Source organism: Dermacentor albipictus, unplaced genomic scaffold (assembly GCF_038994185.2).
Source record: "Dermacentor albipictus isolate Rhodes 1998 colony unplaced genomic scaffold, USDA_Dalb.pri_finalv2 scaffold_14, whole genome shotgun sequence".
Taxonomy (NCBI): Eukaryota; Metazoa; Arthropoda; class Arachnida; order Ixodida; family Ixodidae; genus Dermacentor; species Dermacentor albipictus.
The window spans coordinates 11,939,257-11,962,932 of NW_027225568.1; the positions used below are offsets into that span (position 1 = coordinate 11,939,257).

General features: G+C 45.0%; 1 protein-coding gene across 1 annotated transcript; it reads right to left on the reverse strand.

Annotated features, from left to right (window-relative positions):
* Nucleotides 1-883: 883 nt before the first annotated feature.
* LOC135905840 (uncharacterized) lies at nt 884-23,395 on the reverse strand. Its single transcript, XM_070528731.1, has 6 exons — nt 23,108-23,395; nt 21,265-21,335; nt 19,354-19,488; nt 12,172-12,248; nt 9,472-9,598; nt 884-1,346 (listed from the first exon to the last, which is right to left on the reverse strand). Exons 3-6 carry the CDS (start codon nt 19,389-19,391, stop codon nt 1,136-1,138), a joined length of 453 nt encoding a protein of 150 aa, XP_070384832.1. The 5' UTR covers nt 19,392-19,488; nt 21,265-21,335; nt 23,108-23,395; the 3' UTR covers nt 884-1,135.
* Between the last annotated feature and the right edge of the window lie 281 nt (nt 23,396-23,676).

The window sequence follows — 23,676 nt, forward strand, 5'->3', positions numbered from 1 at the left end:
TATATCCTTGACTCTTAAAACTAACCTAAATATATTACACATTGCGATGATAACGAAAACCAGTGCTTAGGTTTCACGCGTCGAAAGCACCATCTTATTATTAGGTAGACCGTAGTGTGGAGCTCTGGTAGAATTTTGACCACGTGGGGTTTTCGTGCATCTAAACCACAACATGAGCGGTCTTGCATTTCGCCTGGATCGATAGGCCGCTGCCGCGTCAAAGAGAAAAGCAGCGACCTCCGCAAAGCAACACCCAAGCCATTAGGCTACCGCGGCGAGTGATAATGAACAACTTATTCGCTTAGCACATCGGTAGCAACATTTTCGATACTTTTTGGCAAGGGTAAATAATGAATAAATGAGAACTTCCAACTGATCAAGTGGAAGTTAAGCTACACCACTTGGTGAAGCTTAAATCCGTTTTTTGTGACCCATTGTCTTTGGGAAGAGACTTTTCACAAAGAAAAGAAAAAGAACAAATAGACAAGTTCGCAATAACTTGCGTTTATTCCAAAGCACCCAAAGAAATTAAATAGGCGTTGTCAACATCATGTGCAAAGTCAGGTATAGGGATCGGGTAGGTAAAATCAAGTAGCTAAAATGAAGTAGCTAAAATGAAGTAGCTAAAATGAAGTAGCTAAAATGAAGTAGCTAAAATGAAGTAGCTAAAATGAAGTAGCTAAAATGAAGTAGCTAAAATGAAGTAGCTAAAATGAAGTAGCTAAAATGAAGTAGCTAATATGAAGTAGCTAAAACGAAGTAGCTAAAACGAAGTAGCTAAAACGAAGTAGCTAAAACGAAGTAGCTAAAACGAAGCAGCTAAAACGAAGCAGCTAAAACGAAGCAGCTAAAACGAAGCAGCTAAAGTGAAGCAGCTAAAGTGAAGCAGCTAAAATGAAGTAGCTAAAACCAGGTAGGTAAACCAGGTAGGTAAACCAGGTAGGTAAACCAGGTAGGTAAAATCAGGTAGGTAAAATCAGGTAGGTAAAATCAGGTAGGCAAAATCAGGTAGGCAAAATCAGGTAGGCAAAATCAGGTAGGCAAAATCAGGTAGGCAAAATCAGGTAGGCAAAATCAGGTAGGCAAAATCAGGTAGGCAAAATCAGGTAGGTATCGGGTATAAAATCGCAGATCTCTAAAAATGACTTAAAACACGTACGCATACGGATGTCAATTGAAAGGGTTGCGCCATGAGGTGGCGGCTACAATATGCGACGTTTTTTTTAGGACAACACGGAAAATGACTGGGGTCAGAACAGTCAGGAGAGAAGCATCCTTTCTTGAAGAGGAAAGAGAAGTCCGGGAGCTCGAGGGGGGCCAACAGCCGGGCGTACTCGATTTGGTCGCTATTGGAGAAAGGAACAGAAGAGCATGTAATGTAGCAGTGCTTGTACATGCAACTTAATGTAGAACCCAGTTATTCGATCAGGGTGACAGCACATTCATTCCGTCCGCAAAACTGCTAGGTTAGCGTTCCCACAAAGAGCTGGCGACCCAACACACAGTACACGACTGCGAACTACAGCCGATTTATTAAACGGAGACTAAAGACAAATACTAAGTCAAGCTAAAGTGATAGATCAGTGCTCGAGAATATCTAAGGTGCGAATATTATCGCGACGAGAGCCTTAATAATCAAGACGTTGAGGTAAGTGAAATAAGACTCCCACGGGACATTCGAGTACTTGCCCGATGACGAAAGCACTCATTTAAATTTTGTGACTAGCACTCAACCACTCACTGCAGAAATATTCCTTGTATGGTGTATGACTAAATTGCGAGCTGCCTAGTTCTATTTCATTTTTAGAACAAGAACTCATCGAAATGTCCCTTGAAAACGACGCGGGTGGGCAAAAGGTTTCGTATTTGCTCGATTCCGCAATGTCGACACTTTCGTGTTTCTGTAGTTTCGTTATCGCGTAGTGCTGCACTGGTTTTTCTGGCTCGCGAAACTCGCACAAACTGCAAGTGGCAGAGAATTCAATTTTCATGTGATGTAGCGGGATGCCCGAACGGTCTACGCCACATGACCGACATGCAACTGGCGCGGGGAATCCAGCGCACTGCCGTGGCTCGGTGCCGCCGTCTGTCGGGCGCCGTTTTACTCACCGAAGGCAGCAAAGGGTGGTCATGGCGCATGCAACGTCACGACTTCCCTGTTGGGTGGCCGGAGATTTGAATTTCTAAAAAGGTATTCGCACCCTTCAGTTTCAATTTCTTCGTAAATTCTTCTTGGCCCGAAAAAAGCGTTGCGATGTTTCTGGGACTGTATTTGAACAATCCACGCCGACTTGGTATTTGCCTTTAGTGTCCCTTTAAGCTTTGGCTTGGAGATAAAATCGCAGAAATAGTCTGGTTACACGATCACTTAATTGATTTGTATGAAGTTTGCGGTATTTGAGAGATAGTTAAATTCCACCAACTGCCTATCACAGACTTGTGCTCAGCAGGCTGTTTCTTAGATGTCATGCTATAGCCATTACAAAGAAATCGCAAGCGATTTCTCCCTAATCAAGTTTATTTGGAGCGTAGAATTGATCAGTATACAAGTAGACGTATGGGCATACAAAGGCTACAAGGACGCAACTTGGACAGGTCCCTAATCACTAGCGGGATTCGGCAGTTATTTCGAAAAGAATTTCAACAAGGAGTACTTAATTTTTCATATGCGCATAATGTTTTAATATTTAAGAAGCGCAATCGCACAGAAATATTCATGGTTGGGGAGATTTCATCTGTTTTAGACAACATCGCCGAGACATGCACTTTACACACGAACTCCCGCGGTCCGGCTCTATTCAGTTTTATTAAGTATGTTATGTTTACTAAATTTATTAAGGTTATTAGGCATATGGAGTTTTTTTACGTTTTATTAAGTTTTATTCAGTTTTATTAGGTTTTATTCAGTTTTATTAAGTACATTAAGCTGCAGTTTTTTCGGAAACAAATCACTTGGGCCTATTACCTGCCGACAGAGAAGGACCTGTTCTATTGATTTGCATGTTGGAAGACTGTCAAAAGGCGATTGTTGCTAACTGCACTTATCCTGCCATCAAGAACTCCTGGCCACATTTGATTTCGTTTAGTTTTCGAATTCTTGTTTCGCTCATTTTCCATGAGTAGGACTTACTAAAACGCTCCTACAAAAGCTTGTAAAACGCAGAACTAGCTGGACTAGGACCGAGACCCAACAAGAAAAATGTGAGGTCTGAAGCGATGCCCTCTCCGTACAAGATCACGCACAACATCAAGAAAGTCGTTCGGAGATGCGGTGTGCCTGTTGTGTTCTCCGTCCCTACCAAGCTCAAAAATATATTTTCCAATTTGCAATGATGATGTAAAAAGGAGGAAACGGCAAGACACATTCTACGACATTCACGTAATGTTCCACAGGAGTGGTGTCTGAGGTTCTATTCTCCAGTGGCAAGTCCCATGTTGGGCAGACTGGGAACTGCGCGAGTCATATGAGGGAGCATGCATAAAATCTGAATAAGATTGACTGCGCCCAATTAGTGATGCATGTTAACACGCGTGGCGTGGAAGCGAGCTGTAATTCGGTAGTGTACGAATTCTGGACAGGAGCAAGAACTCCCCCGCAAGAGAAACACTTGAGCGTTTGATATTAAGAAACATGGTGATAAGTGTGTCAGCGGTACGTCTTTCTTTTTATGCCGCTGAGTTTGCACTTTCGGAGCCAAATCTGAGATTCGACAACGCGTCAGGTGTCTTTTGTACGATGAGATACGCAAGCGTGCACTCGTAAGTGTCTAGTTTTTTTTTGCGTAAAATAAACTGCTGCTGATAATGACGCTCGTTGGTGTACTTTTCGAAGTTCTTCGTGCCAACCATACATCTAGGTATCAAGCAACAGAGGATACAGAGTTTTGATTTAGAACCTCGCATGCTTTCCCGAAATGTTGCGAAAATTGATGTCTCAGATAATGCAGAATGTTTACAAATTTACAACTCCGCGCCAAACCATATATCTCAGTTTTGTAAACTGTACCTGTCAAAGAAACTAAAGCACATGAAGTTAATAAAATTTCTCAACTTACTCAATACTGCAGGAATGCTTACAAGTGTTTAGCAAAATCCGAACTCCCAAGGTAGCAGTTCCGTCGGGATCAGTCTATAATACATTATCTTGCCCACTTTAGGGTCTCTGTAGGTGCTCTTCAGAGAATTGAGAGCAATATTTACAACCAAAGTGAATAGTTGAAAACAGTGCTTAGTTTTGCAATGCATCAACTTTTGTTATGTCATTCACGGCTTAGAATATCTGTTTCCGATAGTCAGTAGGCTTGACCTTCTCGTTTTAAATGAAAAAAAAAAAAAACTGGCTGTGGCTTAGCTAAGGTTAAGCCCAGGTTGCGAAGCATACTAGCCTTTATTTTAACGCGACAGCGTTAAGGAGCTATTGTCGCAGAAAAGCCGGTGTTGTCGGCGTCGGCTCCGGTGTGCGGCGCTTGCTCAGGCGCAAATTTCATTGCCGCGCCGAACGCTGCGTTGCTAGACGCTCACCGCGTCCGATGCGGGGTGCGTAGCCGCTGCGCCGTAGCAAAGCCACCTAGAAGCAGTCCCTGTAGCACGCCGCAACCTTCGCTTCTCATTCCAACGAGCAGCTCTGTCTCCAGGAGGCATCTCACCTCGTGAGTGTCTAACAGAGGCAAGCGCAGCTGCTTATATACCGCCGCGACGCCGCGAGCGACGGCGTGAGTTGGATCCCCGTTTCTCCTCTGTCGTGACGTCACGGTGTCACGTGGTATTGTAGGCTACATCGCGGCGCCTGAGGAGCTGGGTTGAGCTCTAGTAATATGCTTCGCATAAAAAAGTTCGTTGACTGAATGTGTGCTCTTTAGTGGCGGAAGCGCCGGGTATGGCCAAAGAGCACCATGCCATGGAGTGTTAATGACGTCGATGTGGTGTAGTGTGATGAGTTCTCTGAAGTTGATGTGACGTGACGTGGATGTAAAGGGGCCTAAACATGGTCGCTAAATTGCGCAAAATCTACGTGTAATAAGATTATGGCAATGACTGATGACGTGTACTATGAGGATTAAAATGTGTTCCGAAAGAATGATGCTATATATAAAATACGTAAGCTGCTAACATTGCCTTGAGCACTACTACTACCCTACCAGTGCCCTTGAAACATAGGGGCCTGGAGGCTCTGGCTTTTGCAGGCTTGCTATTTGTATTTTTTTATTTATGCGCAATAAGGATTGTACCGTATTGTATGCGCTATAAAAAAACAACTGTCAAAACGGCATCATCTGGAAAGAGGAAGCGCTACGGAAATACTGGGCTTATAACATGTAGGACAACATCAATATAACGAGGACTGTTTGCTCTTGAAAAGCTGTTCTTGACCAAGGAACATAGCCGGATGAAGAGGGACACAATAGCGGTAAGCAAAAGGAAAATACTTCTTCCTCTTTCGGCTTCCCCTCAATCCAGTAAGACGAGGAGGACGGCCAGCCTGTCACATCTACCACAGGTTGGGGGCTCGTTACTAGTCAAGAGAAAGTTATGAGTGCCAAATATGTGTCATATTCTGATTCGAGTGAATAGGACATGTGTTCGTGTTTTCGTAGTTGGGGGCCAGAAACCCAACTTCGGCTTAATCACGTGAAGCTTATTGCTCGTTTCAGCATCCCACAAGCGTTGCCAGTGGCGTCGCAGTTTGTTTCGTAGGAAAGGGTTCAGATCTGTGGCAGGGGGAGCAGCAGAACAGTTAATACCTTGCGATTTCGTCGGCAAGCACATTACCTTCGACTCCTCAATGTCCAGGAACCCAACATATTACTTGACTACGAGAGGAATAACGTTGAACAAGAGTGAGTAGAGTTCAATAAAAACAGGATTTGTAAAGACATTAACGCTTTTACAAGGCTTTACGAGTGAGAATATTATTGCTCCCTAAAATTAATTTCTTTATGTGTTTTACCACAGAGAGTACCGCATATGTGCATGGTGGTCAGGTTTGGAAAAATGAGTGGCCAACAGCAGCGTAAGAAACACCAGCCCGTGACATTAACGCGTCCGTGTAGAATTCTGAGCAAGAGTACTTCGATTGCAGTTCATGAAAATGCATTGCGATTTCGGGCTCCGGAGCGTGCTTTGTGAACTCTACAAAGGATGAATCGCGTTCTATCACTTCCCACTCCCGGGGCGGTAACAGCTTCCCGAGAGGCACTCGGCGATGTTCGAAAAGTGTGACACTCATTTCTTCGCCAAGTTCTTTCACACGCAGAGAGAAAGGTAGTCTCAGAGAAGGTATATTACGAAAACGTGTTGCACACGGGAAATCGTTAACGGTTGTAGAACACGGACGTTCTGATTACAGTGCACATTGAGAAAGAAGGTGAAGCTCATATATGCTCTCTGCAAGTGGAGTGACGACTCGTTTGATTATACGCACAAGATTTCGGCAGGGCTTGTTCCGAATGCGCTAGTGGTCAGGCGGGTATCTAGAAGGTTGACGGGATTTAGAATCTTCAGCGCGCTTGGAGCGGCACTGATATACGACGACACCATAGTCCAATTGTGACCGAATTAGGCTCTTGTCAAGATTCATTAAATATTTCCTGTCGCTGCCAGAGAATGTGACGTTAAATTTTCAGTGAATTCATTTTTATGCATTTCACTTTGAGATATCTTATGTGTGGAATAAAATTAAGTTTAGAATCAAGTATGATGTAGGGGATACATGTAGGGGATAGGGATAGAGATAGAGGTAGGGGATGCACGTCCTTTTTCGTAACTCTGAAAAGCTGCCGATAATCCACGCAAAAGCGCCATGAGCCATCCATCTTTTTTACCACTACAACAGGTGACGCCCATGGACTACATGACGGTTGAATGATGTTCTTGGCAAGCATTTTGCCAACTTCGGCGTGAATAATTGACGCTCAGCCGGTGACGTTCGATACGGGCGGCAATGAATAAGAGGAACATCGCCGGTATTAATGCGATGTTTAAGAGCTGTAGGTAAAGGATCGTTAAAACGATCGTTAAAGTCAAAAATATCGGTGTAGGAAAACAGAATGCGGTAGAGCTCACAAGCGTGGTCGGACGGCACGTCGGGTGCAATCATTTTCTGTAAGTCGGCGATTGTTAAAGTTGCCGACTTCGATGGCAGAGGAGGGTCGGCTGAATTGTCCTCTACTACAATAAATGCTACTGAGTGATCCTCGAATGAGCAAATCTGGTGCAGAGACATCGCGCGTGGCCGTACTTGTGTCGTCAAGCAAAAATTGAGCACTGGCAGGTAGACGCAATCCGCCGTAATTGATAAAACTGTATGAGGTACTGTGATCCCGTGCGTAAGGAGGACGTCTTTCATAGGAGGCGCGATGTAGTGACCGTCGGGGACTGGTGGGGATGACACGAAGACAACGTAAGTCAGTGAATAAGGTGGCAAGCGAACGAAGTAGACGGAACTGAGGCAACTGGGGTGTGGCACAGAGGGATCCAGAACAGGCAGGTCAAGGCGAAGAATACTGGCGGAACATTCGATGAGAGCAGAATGTGCGGAGAGGAAGTCTGAGCCGAGGATGATGTCGTGGGGACAGTGGGCTATGACTGAATAGCACGATAATGGAGCGACAGGCGAAGGAGACGCGGGCGGCACACATCCCAATTACAGGGATGGTGACATGGACAACAGGCGTCGTGGCGGGCGTAATTATTTTCTTCAGGCGGTCACGAAGTTGAGCGCGCATTACCGACAACTGCCCCCCAATATCTATAAGAGCAGACACAGAAACACCGTCGACGTGCACGTCAAGAAGGTTCAGGTGTGTAGGCAACGTCAGAAGAGGATTCGGCGCCGTAGGGAGCAATGCAACGTCACCTCGAGGCACTGCATCGTCTGGTTTTCCGGCAGGGAGCGGCGTCTGAAGGGAGTCGGCGAATAGGAGAGAGGGGCTGGGGAGAGCGAGATTGTCGTCGTTGGGGCGAAGGCGAACGAGAATAGGGGCGGTTGGGCGCAGGAGAATCAGTGGCGGCATTATCGGAGCGTGCGGCATATGGACGAGAAGGGCCACGTGGGGGGCGAGAGTAGGCAGTATAAGTATACCGGGTCGGGGAACTCCAGCGACTGCGACAGTGCCGAGAAATGTTCTCGATTCGACGGCAGCAGAAACAAATGCGTTTGTCGTCAGCAGTGCGCCATTCAGATGGGTTGCGGATATGTGGTGGGTAATAAGACGCGGGACGGTGTGGAATCGAAGAAGCCGGGTGGGTATCCGGGCGATGGGCCGAGCAGATGGTGTGAAGACCCATGTTTGCGAACTCCTCGCGGACAACCGCCTGGATCAGGGAAACCGTGACTGCAGGAGCGTTGGAGGGGCAGGAGTCGAAGGCAGCCGGATAAGCGGCCTCGATCTCACGCCGGACGATCCTAGTAGTATCGCCAGTGTTGTTGGGACGAGGAGCGTCGGCAGAGGAAGATGTCGCTAATGTGTTGGGCAGACGGGCAAACTGCTGGTCGATACGTCGGCTTTCAGTGAGTTACAGGCGGCGGCACTCTTTTATAACTGCATCCACCATCGCCACGTTGTTTAAAACGAGCAAGTTGAAGGCGTCATCGGCAACGCCTTTGAGGATATTGGAAACCTTGTCTGACTCGAGTCATGTGCGCGTCAACTTTGCGGCACAGAGCCAAGACGTCCTGAATATACGTGACGTAGGGCTCTGTTGACGTCTGCAGTCGGCCGGAATGCGCTTTCTGCGCGGCAAGCTGGTGACCGTAGGGGTTGCCGAACAAGTCTCGGAGCTTTTGCTTAAGCGAATCCCAACTGGTGAGCTCATCTTCATGCGTCCGAAACCAAACTCGAGGTGTGCCACCGAGGTAAAAGAGTACGTTAGCGATTATGATAGTAGGGTCGCACAGATTATTGCGGCTGACGGGTTCGTACAAGCTGATCCAGTCCTCGACGTCTTCCCCATCTTTGCCCGAGAATACGCCAGGGTCACGGGGAGCGGGGAGAGCGATGTAGGTCGTCGAGGTGGCAGCAGGTGTCGGGGCTGGTGGAGTCGAGTTGTCGCCGGCAGCCACGAAGGAAGGCTCGACGTACCGCCCACTGCGAAGCTCCATGACGAGGTACAGGGAACGTTCACCTCCACCAGATATGTAGGAAGACGCAGACTAAAAGCTATATACAAGTATATTTACAAAGACACACGCCGCACTTACCCAAGAGCGAACAACCCGCGCTAGCCTCTCATCGTCATCGTCGTCTTATCACTGCTCTCCTCTTCGTCATCGCAAATACTGTTCCGTAGAGATATCATGGCTTTGCTCCACCTGGTGAACGCTCAGAACTGCTGCTGCAGCGCCTGGTTCAGGCATCAGAGCTAGCCCTTCATGGGACAAATGAGTGAGTACTGGCATGACTTTTCCCCGGTTAGCCATCGCTGTTGTCTCTGAGTTTCTTTGGAATTAATCTTTTCTAAACGTGATCTCACCTGTCGCCGCCTTCTACAATGGTTGATGCTTGCTCCAAGCCTGTGCGGCTTGTGCTGGGCCATGCGTGATCAAAGCTGTTGCTAGACCCCAGGTGCAGGTAACTTGTGCTCCCATTGTCAGTGACACCTGTATGGTACAAAAGTACAGCAAATGTCTTCATTTCCCGTTTTGCAAGGGCAGTTCATAGGAAATGAACACTTCATTATTATAGATGGTGCCAGGCAACAAGTTTTAGTCGTGGGGGAGCCCTACTGCACCGCTACCGGAGTCGATGCTTTTCCTATCTGCAACTATGTCTTGAATCGACGCAAGAACTTCATGCCAGGCGATAGGGGTGCCGAGTACGATCTTACGTCTTCTGACAGATTATTACGCTCTATCTCATATCGCGGACAAAATATCTATCTCATATCGCGGACCCACTATATTTGTTAGATAAACTAGTTATTGGCGCATTAGAAACGTCTTGGAGTTCTTTCTTTTAGCTAAACTATTACGAGCGCTACACCTAGCAAGTTACAGAGGAGGACAGAGAAAAATTGAAAGGGCACATTTCTACCGAGGGATCATAATTTTGTGTTTGAAGCTTGATCAGAGATTCGTAACTTCCTACTGCACATATATGTGTTAGCCAAAGACGTACTTGCCTTTCAGAAGCTGGGTATTCGAACCCCATTTGGCCACTCCTGCGGCTGAAGTTCCCAAGCACAGGTGGTAAGCAATGCACATTTAGCAGCTCATTAAGAAATCGAAAACGGTTGTCCTCGCCAATGACCCTGTGTATGCCATCAACAGACTATAGGACAACTTTCTAAACGATTGGCCAATGCGATTATCTAAGATTCGTGTTGCTGACAGCAGATTAGCTTGGAAAGAAATATGTAAGTCCCAATTCACGGGACAATGTCATTATCTGGTGCAACGGAAAGCGTGAAATTGCTTTAAAAGTGTGGGATGTGCGGATAGCACTGCAAGGATTGTAGCTAGTAGCGCATGTTCCCTAAGTGCGCAGAAATTGCATTACATTGAAAAAAAGGGAAACGGGAGAGAATAAAAGGCGAGAATACGGCAGAACCCTTGTCAGGATGCAAGGAGGTTCCCTACAAAACAATGAAGGGCACACCGCATTGCCGAATACACCTTTATATACAATCTGATTTGGAGAAAGCCGGCTAAGAATGATAATCGCATTATTACACCCAATGCCATAGTGTCTACGCCTTCGTACGTCACAAAAGCATTAAAAGCCTGGGAGGCCATGCTCCAGAGCGAGGCTGAAGACGACCAGCGTCGAGCAATCCGCCTGGCCATTGAGGCCGTGAAGACTCAGCGTCCTAAACGCGCGGGGACTGCTTCGTACCCACCACCCCCCTACCTGCATGTAGATTAAGAGGCGGGCACCCCAGCTCGGTGGAATAATAAAGTTTTCTATCAGTCAATCAAACGCCAATTCCGAAGCAGATCACTAAATATTTCAGTTGCATTATCTTTGACTTCCAACGAACTACAGTGCGATTGATCAGACGTAATTTAAGAAGTTCATTTTTAAAGTCCAGCATACTCACTTTTGATAGTCACGCCGTGAAAATCTCAAGGTGCAGCAGTCGGTGTTATGAAAGCGGTTGCACAGATACTGGCAGGACGAAAAATGCTTGATATATTCATAGACTGCTGATCAGCTTACATAATAGAGCATTCTGATTGGAAGGCCGTTGTATCAGCAACGTGTAGGCTTTCTTGTTAACACAGCGGTATAATTTTCAGGTGCCGCCACACTTCTTAATATATCAATGAGATTAAAGCTCATTAAAGCTTCAGAAGCATATGGTGGGGATACATGGTAAAGATTTATGGTAGCAGAGGGAAAGAACTAGCAAATAATTTTGTGTTATTGAGTTAGATTTTCATTAAATTTGTCATGTTTACGTTGCAGTTGTTGCTATCGTTCTGGGTATAAAATAAGAGTTTCAGTAGAATTGATTTGGGCTGCCGCAAATTGTAAGCTCTAACTTGTATAAAGTGGGATATGTGGGCTGCTGATAAAATGCTACATGGGAACAATTCTCACGTTGTGCCGAAAAGCTTACAGCTCCGTTACAACCCTCTGGCATAGACATCTTAAACGCTGCCCTAATTGCAAATCACACGCTGCGATGGAATCAAAACATTTTCTCCTCTTAGTTTGATCGGTTCAAAGAAAAAAGTATCAGAGTGGTAGCGCGACGGACCCACTGAGATTATGCTTGCTAGACAAAACTGTAGACAAATTGTTATGCACTGATTCCAGTGGCGAGTGAATTGATCGTGGCGCATGGAACGTAGTCGGCTTCTGAAGCGACGGCCTATAGGTGCGTGCGTTCGCAATTTTCTGATATGAGAAGAAATTCGTTGAAAAATTTGAACTGCATAGATTTCATATGAATTTGCATGTATTCATATCAGTGCACGCAGGGAGAGGGTGCAAGGACAGGAAAGGCAGGGAAGTCAACCAGAGGAGCACCCGGTTTGCCAACCCAAAGTGGGGGTGAGGGAAAGGGGACACACATTTCTTTCAAAGGACATTGATGAAGGGGCTCATGCGGAAACAGTGTTGGCGCCGCTGGTAACGTGCCTCTTTCTAAGCAATGAGTGCTGCCAGGGAACACGTTGGAGCTATCCTCTATGTTTGTTGCAAAGGCATGTAACCATGGCCTACGTACCGTCGACGTTGTAAGTCCCGTCGGTTATTGGCCTCTGCTGAGTGTTCCATTGGTAAAGCCAGGCGTCGTCAGAAAGGCTGCAATTATTAAAGGTGTTGGTGTTAGATAATTACAGCTGTGGCGAAAAAGTTGAAATTGCACTTTTATAAAACAAAGCTCAAGAAAGGCAAAGTACTGTTTGGTAAGCGGACTACTTGAAATGTTTCGCACTCACTAAAGGCACTCTGCGCTGGCTGGCATAGGACAAACGGCACATGGGGCAACATCTGGTGCAGGGCACTCATCCACCATAGTCAAAAGGGCCCCTACCTTGACTTGCACGAGCATTGTCAGCTTAATGGTCAAATTACAACGGGTATCATGCCTACGGGTGCAGTTCCCTACATAACATGCGTTCTCCACTTACCACAGTGGCAGAATCCTAACAATTCCGATAGAATATATTTTGCTCTATGGAAATTTTTTATGCAATAATAATAAAACAGGTTGTAGGGTAAAGAAGACACTATGCGGATGGTTTCTGCAATGCTAATGAAAAGCAGCGCTCATGTTAGAAAAATTTCCCTTTGTACCCGCATGTTGTCGTTCGGCACCGCCGTGGAGAATGCAGTGTTTTCGCGCAGATTTTGTCTCATAGCCAACTGTCAATTTGAACAGTTCAGAATGAGAGGATGAAGTCGAATGAACTGCGCCTCAACGAAAATGGAGTTCATAAATATTTCTTTGCAAACTATGCTAAGTTTGTTACTGATCTGCCAGTCGCAGCTGCTTATCTGATAATTCATGGACGGATCAAGTTTATTGTGAGAACGGCTTGAAAAAAATGTCAGTCACTTTAGCATACGCCATAGATAATGGAGGTGAATGTATGCACGCTCACGACAGAGCCATCGAATTACTCGATGGTTTCGTCCGAATGCCCGTTCTTGGTTATTACCTCTTCTTCAAAATAAAGGTTGTGGGTTCGAGCGCCCTAATGAGTGTACCTTATTCAAATGTGCCTTAGTCATATTCGCCCTAATTAACATGAAATGGTGGGGGTTCGACTCCTTTCCAAGGTCCTGAGTTCAAGTGCCTTAATTGACTCTGGAATAATTGACTGTCTTTTTTGGCATGGTTAGTGGCGTCGAATCAGCATAGTTAGTTGCTTAGTAACTCGGGGGACCAACTGCTATGCATGCTCACTGACCTGGAGAGGCAAAGCAGAAGGGTGGGTCTAAAAATTATTCAGCAGAAAACTAAAGTAATGTTTAATATTCTGGGAAGAGAACAGCAGTTTACGATAGGTAGCGAGGCACTGGAAGTGGTAAGGGAATATACCTACTTAGGGCAGGTAGTGACCGCGGATCTGGATCACGAGACTGAAATAATCAGAAGAATAAAAATGGGCTGGGGTGCGTTTGGCAGGCATTCTCAGATCATGAACAGAAGGTTGCCATTATCCCTCAAGAGAAAAATGTATAATAGCCGTGTCTTACAAGTACTCGCGTACGGGGTAGAAACCTGGAGGCTTACGAAAGGGTTCTACCTAAATTGAGGATGACGCAACGCGCTACGGAAAAAAAGAATGATGGGTGTAACGTTAAGGGATAAGAAAAGAGCAGATTGGGTGAGGGAACAAACGCGAGTTAATGACATCTTAGTTGAAATCAAGAAAAAGAAATGGGCATGGGCAAGACATGTAACGAGGACGGAAAATAACCGATGGTCATTAAGGGTTACGGACTGAGTTCCAAGGGAAGGGGAGCTTAGCAGGGGGCGGCAGAAAGTTAGTTGGGTGGATGCGATCAAGTTTGCAGGCACAACATGGCCACAATTAGTAAATTATTATTATTTACATTACCCCTAAGGGCCCTCACATGAGGGTATTACATAGGGGGGGGGGGGGGAGAACAAACATGAAATATACACAAGAAATAAACTACATAAAATAAACGTACACACAAGGAACATAAAATAAATAGATATGAACAAGGGGTAAATGCACTTAGTCATGAAAACACAAGAACATTTTACATAATATGTTAATATGTGCATATAGGCATAAGTAATATCTAATCTGCTACCACTAACCGCTTTCTTGCAACAAATTTTGGAAAGATGGTAGGTTAACTTCAGTAGCTATGCGTGATGGTAGGTTATTCCATTCTATTATTGGGCGAGGAATAAATGATTTTGGGTAGAGCGACGAGCGGCACATTATGCGTTTTACTTTGTTAGCGTGGTCACAGCGCGGGAAAACTGCAGGGGGGGGGGGGGGGGGTGAAAAGAAGTCTTCGTGAAGCGTGGAATGGTGATAAAGTTTATGAAGTAAGGTTAGGCGAGCAAACTAGCGTCGACGTGATAGTGATTCCAACTCGGCACGTTCTTTTAACGATGTGACGCTGGTGAAGCGTGAATTATCGGAAAAGATGAAGCGAACAGCACGGTTTTGCAGATATTCAATGTTGTTAATTATGTTTGCTTGATCGGGATCCCATATGGCAGAAGCATATTCAATTTTTGGGCGGATCAGCGTGATATAAGCCAGTTTTTTTAAAAGAGAAGGTGCGTGCTTGAGGTTACGTTTAAGAAGACCGAGTGCTCGGTTAGCTGATGCTAAGACGGTGTTAATATGGTAATACCAATGTAAGTCAGACTGAAGATGAAGGCCAAGATGCTTGTAAGTTGGCGCAAGTTCTACTCTAGCATTATTGAGAAAGTAGGTGGTAGGAAGTCGAGTGGAATGGTTGGTAAATAATGTTAGCTTGGTTCTAGATGTATTTAAAGACATTACCCACGAAGAGCACCAAGCGGTCACAGCATCAAGATCAGTTTGTAAGGAAAGTCGGTCAGCGTCATTACTAATATTACGATATATAACACAATCACCTGCGAATAATCAAATTCGAGATGAGACACATTTGGGTAGATCATTAATGAAAATTAAGAAAAGTAGGGGACCGAGGACGCTGCCCTGAGGGACTCCAGATGTTAAAGGAACAGAAGAAGAGTTACAGCCATTAGCACAGGTAAATTGTTGTCTGTTGGAGAGAAAATCTTTAATCCATGCAAGAACGTTTGGGTGAATATTTAAGTGTGTTAATTTGATTAGAAGCCTGTGATGAGGAACGCGATCAAAAGCTTTAGAGAAGTCAAGAAACACTGCGTTAACGTAGAATCCTTCGTTAAATGCGGAAAATATATCGTTAGTAAATCCGGCGAGCTGAGTGTCGCATGAATAACCCCTGCGAAAACCGTCCGGGGTAGTTGGAGACGTATGGGAAGTATGATGATGATGATGATGATGTTGAGTGGCGTCGATGTGGCAGCAATGTGAAATACGACGACGACGAACGAGCCAGTAGTGATACGAGCACTGATTTTCTGTGCAATTACAACGCGACCTTGAAACAGATGTAAGGATATCCGCCTTAAGAATGTCGGATGACTGATACATTGTATAGCATGAGCGTAGCTGAGACGCGACGCACTACTACAATTGTTCACAAAAATGTAAAACAAATTCTGGGTTTTTACGTGCCAAAACAACTTTCTCAATATGAGGCACGCCGTAGTGGGGGACTCCGGAAATTTCGATCACCTGGGGTTCTTTAACGTGCACTTAAATCTAAGTACACGGGTGCTTTCGCCCCCATCGAAATGCGGCCGCCGTGGCCGGGATTCGATCCCGCGACCTCGTGCTCAGCAACCTAACACCATCGCCACTGAGCAACCACGGCGGGTATAAAAAAGTGAAGAGTACCACAGCATATTGTGACTTTCCACTTTTTTATCGCTGTATTATAAAGTCGCCATAGTTTGCTCCTTCTAAAACGATTCGGAGCCCTGATATCTAAATTGAAGTGGTAAGAGAACTCTTAAAAGGAATACCAGAAGTGGCATCATTGGCCAAACTAATCTGAGCGGGAAAAGGGTCAGCTTGCCCGACAGTTTGTTTTCTCTTTAAATGCATTGGTCGCCCTTGGGCAGCAGGCAATACGAGAAGCAATTGTCTTAAGCCAAGCTGTTGCTTTTCCTGCTCCGGCCTTATGATTAATTTACCTGACTTTAATGGCTCTTATCTTTGCAGCAAGTTGGTTGACGCTGACAGACATGCGTACAATTTATCGCCCCCGCACAGCCCAAAAAACTACCGACATCTGCATAACCTATTGCATCATACAGCGAGTGCGCGAATAGGTTAAATACAAGTACTGTCACGTTTAAACGCACAATGGATGAAATATGCAGACAATAAATTTTCTCCTTCTCCAATCTCAGTCTTCAAATCTACATTTAACCACTGATTGCAATCTGTTTTACTGTAACGTAGGTAACATGTATTTTTCTCTATTTTGCTTTGGTGGCACATCCTTGTTTTTTGTTTTTCTTAATTAAAGTTGTGAACATTTCCAGCTATAACTTGCACCTTCAATATTTTATAAATTTGCATATGAATAGCAGGAACAGTAGGGAGAGTTTATGTGCTAACATAATTGCATATCTGGCCTTGAGAGGCAGCGCGCCCTCCAGTTGTTTCTTTTCTCTGTGTGCGCCCCTGGCGCTGTTTTGGAATTAGGATTGCGCAGTCGCATTTATTCCGTTACTTTTGTTGACGCGACGCAGCCAAATATGTGCGACGATTCAACCCACGTGAGGTTACTTGGAAAGTCTTCCTTATATCCACTGCCGTATGTGGTATCAATATCGCAATATGTACTTAAGTAAAAGGGGGTAAATAAACGACTTAATGCATATCGATAAAATTAAGCAAATATTTATCATTTTCTAAGAAAAATGGAAATGTTTACTCAAGAAATATATAAATTAACATTTAGGAAGAATTCTTCGCACGGGCAATGTCGACCTTAATTCGACCAAAAGCATTGGTTACTTGTCTGGGGTAGAACAACATATACTAACCTAAACTCTTTCTCTTACAAAAAATTGCACCGACTATTATGGTACTTCCGAATGCCTAATTTGAGCCCAGCTGCATACGTGTTTTCATTTCCCGATATATTGGCAGGTGCGGACAGTGTCTCGTGAAGCATGTTGCAAACGGAGCCAGGTGTGGCGCGACTGCTTCGCGAAATGGGAAATCATCACTTGCGTGCCGTAATCCCATTGCCGTCATGCCGTGACACCATCCTCATTGATGCGTCGACGTCATCTTTTGTTCGTTATTCTGCAGCAGTTATGCTGTCACAATTGTGTCGGGATTACGGCATCGCTGTGATTGCGTCGTGGTCACACAGACGCTATCATGCATTCGCTGCCATACGGTACAGTCGTCATGCCACCATGGCGGTGCGGTCGTCGTCATTATCGCTTTTTCATGCGGTCGTCTTACCGTCGTCGACACGTCGTCCTTGTTATACCATCATTATGACTTAGAATGCGCTTGTCATTGTCGTCATGCCGTCCCCGTTGTACGACTAGACCATTACATCAATATCATTCCTTAAAATTAATGTTAAGTTATGAGGTTTTACGTGCCAGAACAACGATCTGATTATGATGAACGCCGTATTGGGGGACTCCGGAAATTTTGACCACCTGGGGTTCCTTAACGTGCGCCTAAATCTAAATATACGGGTGTTTTCGCATTAAGCCCCCATCGAAATGGGGCCGCCGTGTCCGTATCTTTGCACACGAATGTGGTGTAGTACGGATGCAGTTGACAAGCTTGCAAGAGTTCTGAGCATGACAAGCGTGTTAGCACCACCTACACCATAACACGTGTTTATAATAACTTGATATTGGGCGCGTTTATTTATTTATTTATTTACTTACATACCTACAGCGCCCAACGTTGGGCATTAGAGTAGGGGGAAGGAGTATACAAATGATGGAAATACAGATGATTGATGTTACACAAGGATAGATCTAATACACAATACAACAAAATATTGATATTGAAAACACAGTACTTCACACAACATTACACTAGAGGTTATTATGAAATACAATATAAATACACTTTAGTACAATATAAGACGCAATGATATTATTAATAATAATTATAATTAGAATAATGTAATGAAAAAAAAAGAACAGCGAGTAAGGCAAAAAGCCGCGGACAGGAAAGGTTAATCTCCTATTCTGTCCGAAGCGAAACACATTTTACAACTACAGATATAAATGTTTCGACAACAAAGTTACGAACGCAGATGGCGTTGCTGTAACAATTTCGAACGGCAGTTTATTGCAATCATGTACAGTTTTTGGAAAGGAGGAATGCTTATACAGGTTGATACGGCATTTGTACTCTTGCACCTTTAGCGAATGATCTGTTCTCGGCGATATGTAGCTTGGGTTCTTTATGTATGTGTCCCTGCACGAACCAGTCTTGCCTGTGTAAATATTGAAGAAAAGTTTAAGCCGCGAATATTTCCGTCGGTTCTCGAGAAGTGGCCATCCCAAGTTAACACGTATTTGTGATGAGCTCTGAGTGAAATCATAGTTGGCAGTAACGAACCGGGCGGCGCGTTTTTGTAGTCGTTCCAGTTGGTTAATGGCTGTGTTTGTCTCTGGGTTCCAGGCAGAGCTGCCGTACTCCAACATCGGACGAACGTTTGTTAAATAAAGCGTTTCCTTTACCTTATGGGGGGCTCTCCAGAAATTACGTTTTGGAAAATGTAACATACGACTAGCCTTTAACGCCACGCTCTCTATATGGTCATTCCAAGAAAGATTATATTTAAAGACAACGCCTAAGTACTTGTAACTATTTACCTCGATCAATGGTTCACTGTTTAGAAAGTAATTTTTAGCAAGTGGTACCCTCTTGTTAGTGAAGCGAATGACATTGCACTTGGCAGAGTTTAATTTCATGCTCCAGCTGTCGCACCACGTGGACACTGTTAGAAGGTCATTTTGTAAGATACTTGAATCGGCAGGGGACGTAATGGTGCGATATATGCAACAATCATCAGCATACAGGCGTATGTGACTGGAAAGATGCGTTCCTATGTCATTTATAAATATTAGAAATAACAGTGGGCCCAAGACGGACCCCTGTGGAACGCCCGATAAGACTTCAGTCTCTGATGAGGTCAGTCCTTCCAGGACAACACGCATCAGAGCTCTCCTTTATAGAAAAAGTTTGACAGTGGAGGCATAGTTGCACCATGGGCAGCATTACGCACAATCTGTGATTTGCTTTATGCAAGGAAATTTTTCCAAGCGTGCGCTCACCTAGCAATGTTTTTCGGAATGGCCGACGCTTCCTCCATGGCAGCGCGGCTTGTACCGGCAGTGCATGATTGATGCTGTTGCTGAACACCATAGGTAGGGAACTGGTGATACCGCTTTCAGTGACATGTGTATGACCTGAGAGAATAACAGAGGTGTTAGCTCATCACTGCGCAAGGGTCATTCAACGAGCGTATTTCGTGATGAAAAAAGAACATGCAGATTTAGTTGAGGTTTAGTGACATGGTAACCTGACTTCCGTGCTTCTGTATGCGGTGAGCTTTCTCTAAATAAGCGTTCAATACATATGACGAAAGAGACGGAAACTATACAACTTGGGGTTTCCACTAAAATATGGGCTGTATTTAGCACACCAGAATAGAACACAATAGTGTTCCATGCTGAATATGAGATTACGCATTTTTAACGCAATAGCACTACGCGCCTCGTGTCACAGCTAATTCGGTGTCTGCGTCCGGCGCTGGCGTTGACCGTCTTGTGAGCAAAAAATCATTCCGAATCAGGCATACTGAATCATGCGGGCTTTCCATGTAGCGCAAATGTGTTACTGACCTAAATGAATGCAAGTAAAATGCGTCAGAACCATAATAAAATACGATTTACACACAACCTCCAACGGTGATAGTATCGGATTGTAATTTGAATATACAAGAAAATCTTCTTTTGCGCGGGAACTCAAGCACAAACCAATTTTCCAGCGCTTCTACCTCTCTTGCACCACGGGCAGTGGCGTACCCATTTCCGTGCGAAACCATCCAGATGGCCCTCGCCTCCGAGCATAAGCGGCCCACACAAGAAGCCGCGTTTCAAACAGAAAGCTCGCTTTCGTGCACAGTGTATGCGGCCAGCGTTTCCCGGTAAACATTACGGTTACACAAGATGCAGTTACCGGGAAGCGCGATAAGGTGCCAGGGATCGTTGAATGGTATCGCATTCCACTCTTAAAGGCGAAGCTAAAGCGTCTTGCAAATTTCGTTGTGTCTGTAATCAGAGTCGAATCTTTGCTCTACATTTCCAGCAATAAGCATATTTCAGACTTTACTAAGCTGCGGATGGAAAATATTCAATAGTTCTTAAGTTACCTTTTGCACAAACCTAACTTGCCTTAACCATAAAGGTTCCTTATAGTAAAGCTCCCTAGTAGAACAGAAAACTAAAGTTTAGTTCTGGGAATTCTGTCTAAATACATAAGAAATACGCGGTAACAATCGCACTAAATTTGCTGAGGTCTGTTGTACTTGAAAGAAAACATTAAAATGTAGGGACTTGCGCAAACGAAGTTTTCTTTTGGCTGCGAATGCTTTTATAAAAATGTTTCAATATGGAAGAATTTGTAAGTTATGAACAATATCAAGCTTTCAAATTTAATGGAGCAATAAAAATGATAACACTGTTTTGGATACATCTAATAATATATCTAAAGTGGTCAAAATGATAAAACATCCGGTGCTCTGAAATACGATACTATGTTGTGGGTAGGACTTTTGAGAAACGCTCGTAAACATTCAACAATTCTGTAAGTTTGTGATTAATGAACCAATGTTGGCTGCCTTAGGTGCCCTAGCTCATGAAGTTTTACAGAGTTGTGATTTGTTTTTTTTTTTTTTGGGGGGGGGGGAAGCTACAAATTTGTAAAATATGTCCTTGTCATTTGTGTCGTCCATGTATGGCTATCACGCATTATGGCTCTCACGCACGAACTTTCCTATCAGCTATCCTGTTAATTCGCATTGGGGCTGCTCGTACGAACACCGACACGGTGACGCTCGTAAAGTGTGTCCTCTTCTGCAGTAAATGCACCACTCTCGTGTCCTATGTAAATGTTATTTTCGTTGCGGGTTGTTAAGCGTCTTCGCAAGTAGTATCGATGGTCGAAGGCCATGCCGTACATACCAGTGAAGTCCGTCGCATCATTGTGCCTGTTCAGTGCGTTCCACAGGTCTTCGAAGGAGTCGTCACAAATCCTAGAATTAGACATATGTATTGGTATCGGATTCTTTGCTTCCAGGTAAGGCGGGAAATATCTGATGAAGCTTTTGTAAAAGTACAATTTGGAAGAAGCAAACTGCAATTCGTTAATGAACCTGATACATGTAATGTTTCATTTTACACAAATGCTCACGTGCTGGCTGGCATGAGGGGAATAAAACAATGAAAGTTTATTCACTCACGTATGACACGTGTAGCTGCCTTTCCGAATAATTAAGTTGAGTTACAGGGGCACGAACAAAGCGCAATTGCAGACATAAGCATCAGAAAAAAAAAACGTAAATGAAGGGACGTGATTCTGCCGTTGTATACCGAAAATCATTCTAACTTGCGACTTCATTACCGTGGCAGCAAAAAACATTGTCGAAGGTTTACTAGTTAAAACCTGCTTTAGAACTTAAGTATACTTATAAGTCTCATGTCGGCTATAAAAGGAAGAGACATCATAAAGGTGACAGCCGCGCGATGAGCAGCACACGTGAATGGTGCGGGAGTGTTTTATGTTATGCCTTGGACTGACTCCCGCACAGGGGGCGAATCAGTCGGCCGAGATATTCACGCAGCACGAGATGGCATTTCAGGAATCGCCCGACACTTGTGTGCTGGCGCGAGTAATAGTGGGTGCGAGAGAGAAAATCTGGGGCCTTCTGCTTCTTGAATATCTGAATTTGCCTAGGTATTACGGAGGAGTACATTCTTTGCTCGTTTTGTATGTGTTTCTTCCTATATTTTCGGCATTGCGGAATGAGGTCGCGCGCTGGCCATGGCCATGCACTAGTTCGTGTACGCTACCACGCTGACTGCCGGCGCGGTGACTCAGGTGAAGCAGCGGACACTGACGGGCCATTTGGTGACCGCTGTGTCAAACCGTACGTCGGACGTACGCGAATCCCAGAATAAAAAGGTACGTGGGATGGACTTTCCCGAGCCAAGCGGTGCTCGTGCTGAGTCAGTCAAGCCGGATCATACCATTCTCGCACTTTACGGTGCTCTGCCTTCGTAATTAGGATCGCTCAATTACGCGGCGGAGCTGTAGGAGCAGTGGTAGAGACCGGGCCTGCTCTCCTGGAGCAGTATCTCCTCTCGTGCCAGGCTTAAGATACGTCGGGCGCGCCAGCAGTGGTTTGCTTCGGTTTCGCTAAAGCTTCGCGGCTCCCGCCTACCGATGTTTTGCACATGTTTTTGGTAAAGACATTTATTTAGCTTTAAGGGGACTATTAAAAAATGCCTTTGAAAGGTGACGGAGAGCAGCATTCGAAAGGCGTTACCCGACCGAAATTATACTTCACCGCCTGGGCTTCTGTAATGGGCATGTAGACTAGTGTGCATTCTTGAATTTCAGCATCGGGGATGATGGGCCTTTGCTCCGAAAGCATTAGGGGTGACCTCGAACTCGACAGCGCAATTCCGTAGCCACTGCGCCACCGGAACAGGTTTGCGATGCGGTGACCTAACATGAGCGACAGTAATGTTCTTCGATAAAAGCATTTGCTTCCCGCAGTGACATACCTTTGGGCCTTAACGATAAACAGCCGCAGCTGTGCTTACTGTGAGGATATTTTGGCATCACCCATGCATCGACGCGCGAAAAAAAGCTAAGAATGTCGCCCACTTACGCAGTCTGAAGTTGTCTGCCAAAGGCTTGCTTTGAATTAAGAACAGCTCTATAGCTTTCAACGCCAGTGTTCCCGGTCATACCTACGGGGGACAATATTCAGTGAGAATTTTTACAAGCGGCAAGACTCACGTAGTGCAACAGTCGGAAGTGCACGAAGTGCCTTGCAAGAATTCCTGGCTTGTGCTCGGAGTTGCTTCGTCGCCGAAAGTAAACGCAGGAGGCGTGTTTCCACTGTTACTTTCTTCAGCCATGGTTGTTTCGGCGCCTCCGGAGCACCAGCGTCTGTTTCCTAACAAAACGACGCCGAATCGCCACGCATGCGCAGTTAGTGCCGGTGAGGAAAGGGAACAAATGAAATGTTTGGGTCTTTGCAAACTAGAAGGAAGCCGTACAAATCATCTGAAAAAAAGACACGATAAAGTGAGCCACTGCGTCGACGTTAAAGTGCTCATATTTTAGCGATATAACAGGCGACGTGATAACGCGCGCTGTCTTCCCAACAATTCATCAAAACAGTGTAGCCGTTTCTCCCAGTCAAAAACCATTGACATGAAATTTGTTTATTAAGGCGAAAACCTTTCATGGGTCATGGGTCGAAAATTTGGCCGTCCGGCGTGATGGTATCAAAATTCAAGCGCATGCGCCAGTATTTTTTTATCAAGAAAAAAAAAGAGTTCGATTGCCTTTCTTAGCGTTTA

What these genes read in the sequence shown, in the direction of transcription:
- LOC135905840 (XM_070528731.1), bottom strand. Translation starts at nt 19,391, where the DNA reads ATGGAGGAAGCGTCGGCCATTCCGAAAAACATTGCTAG. An exon ending in ATTCCGAAAAACATTGCTAG is followed by an intron (nt 12,249 to 19,353) that starts GTGAGCGCACGC and finishes TAATAATTGCAG; the next exon opens with CCTTTCTGACGACGCCTGGC. An exon ending in ATTGTAGAAGGCGGCGACAG is followed by an intron (nt 1,347 to 9,471) that starts GTGAGATCACGT and finishes TTTCTCCAATAG; the next exon opens with CGACCAAATCGAGTACGCCC.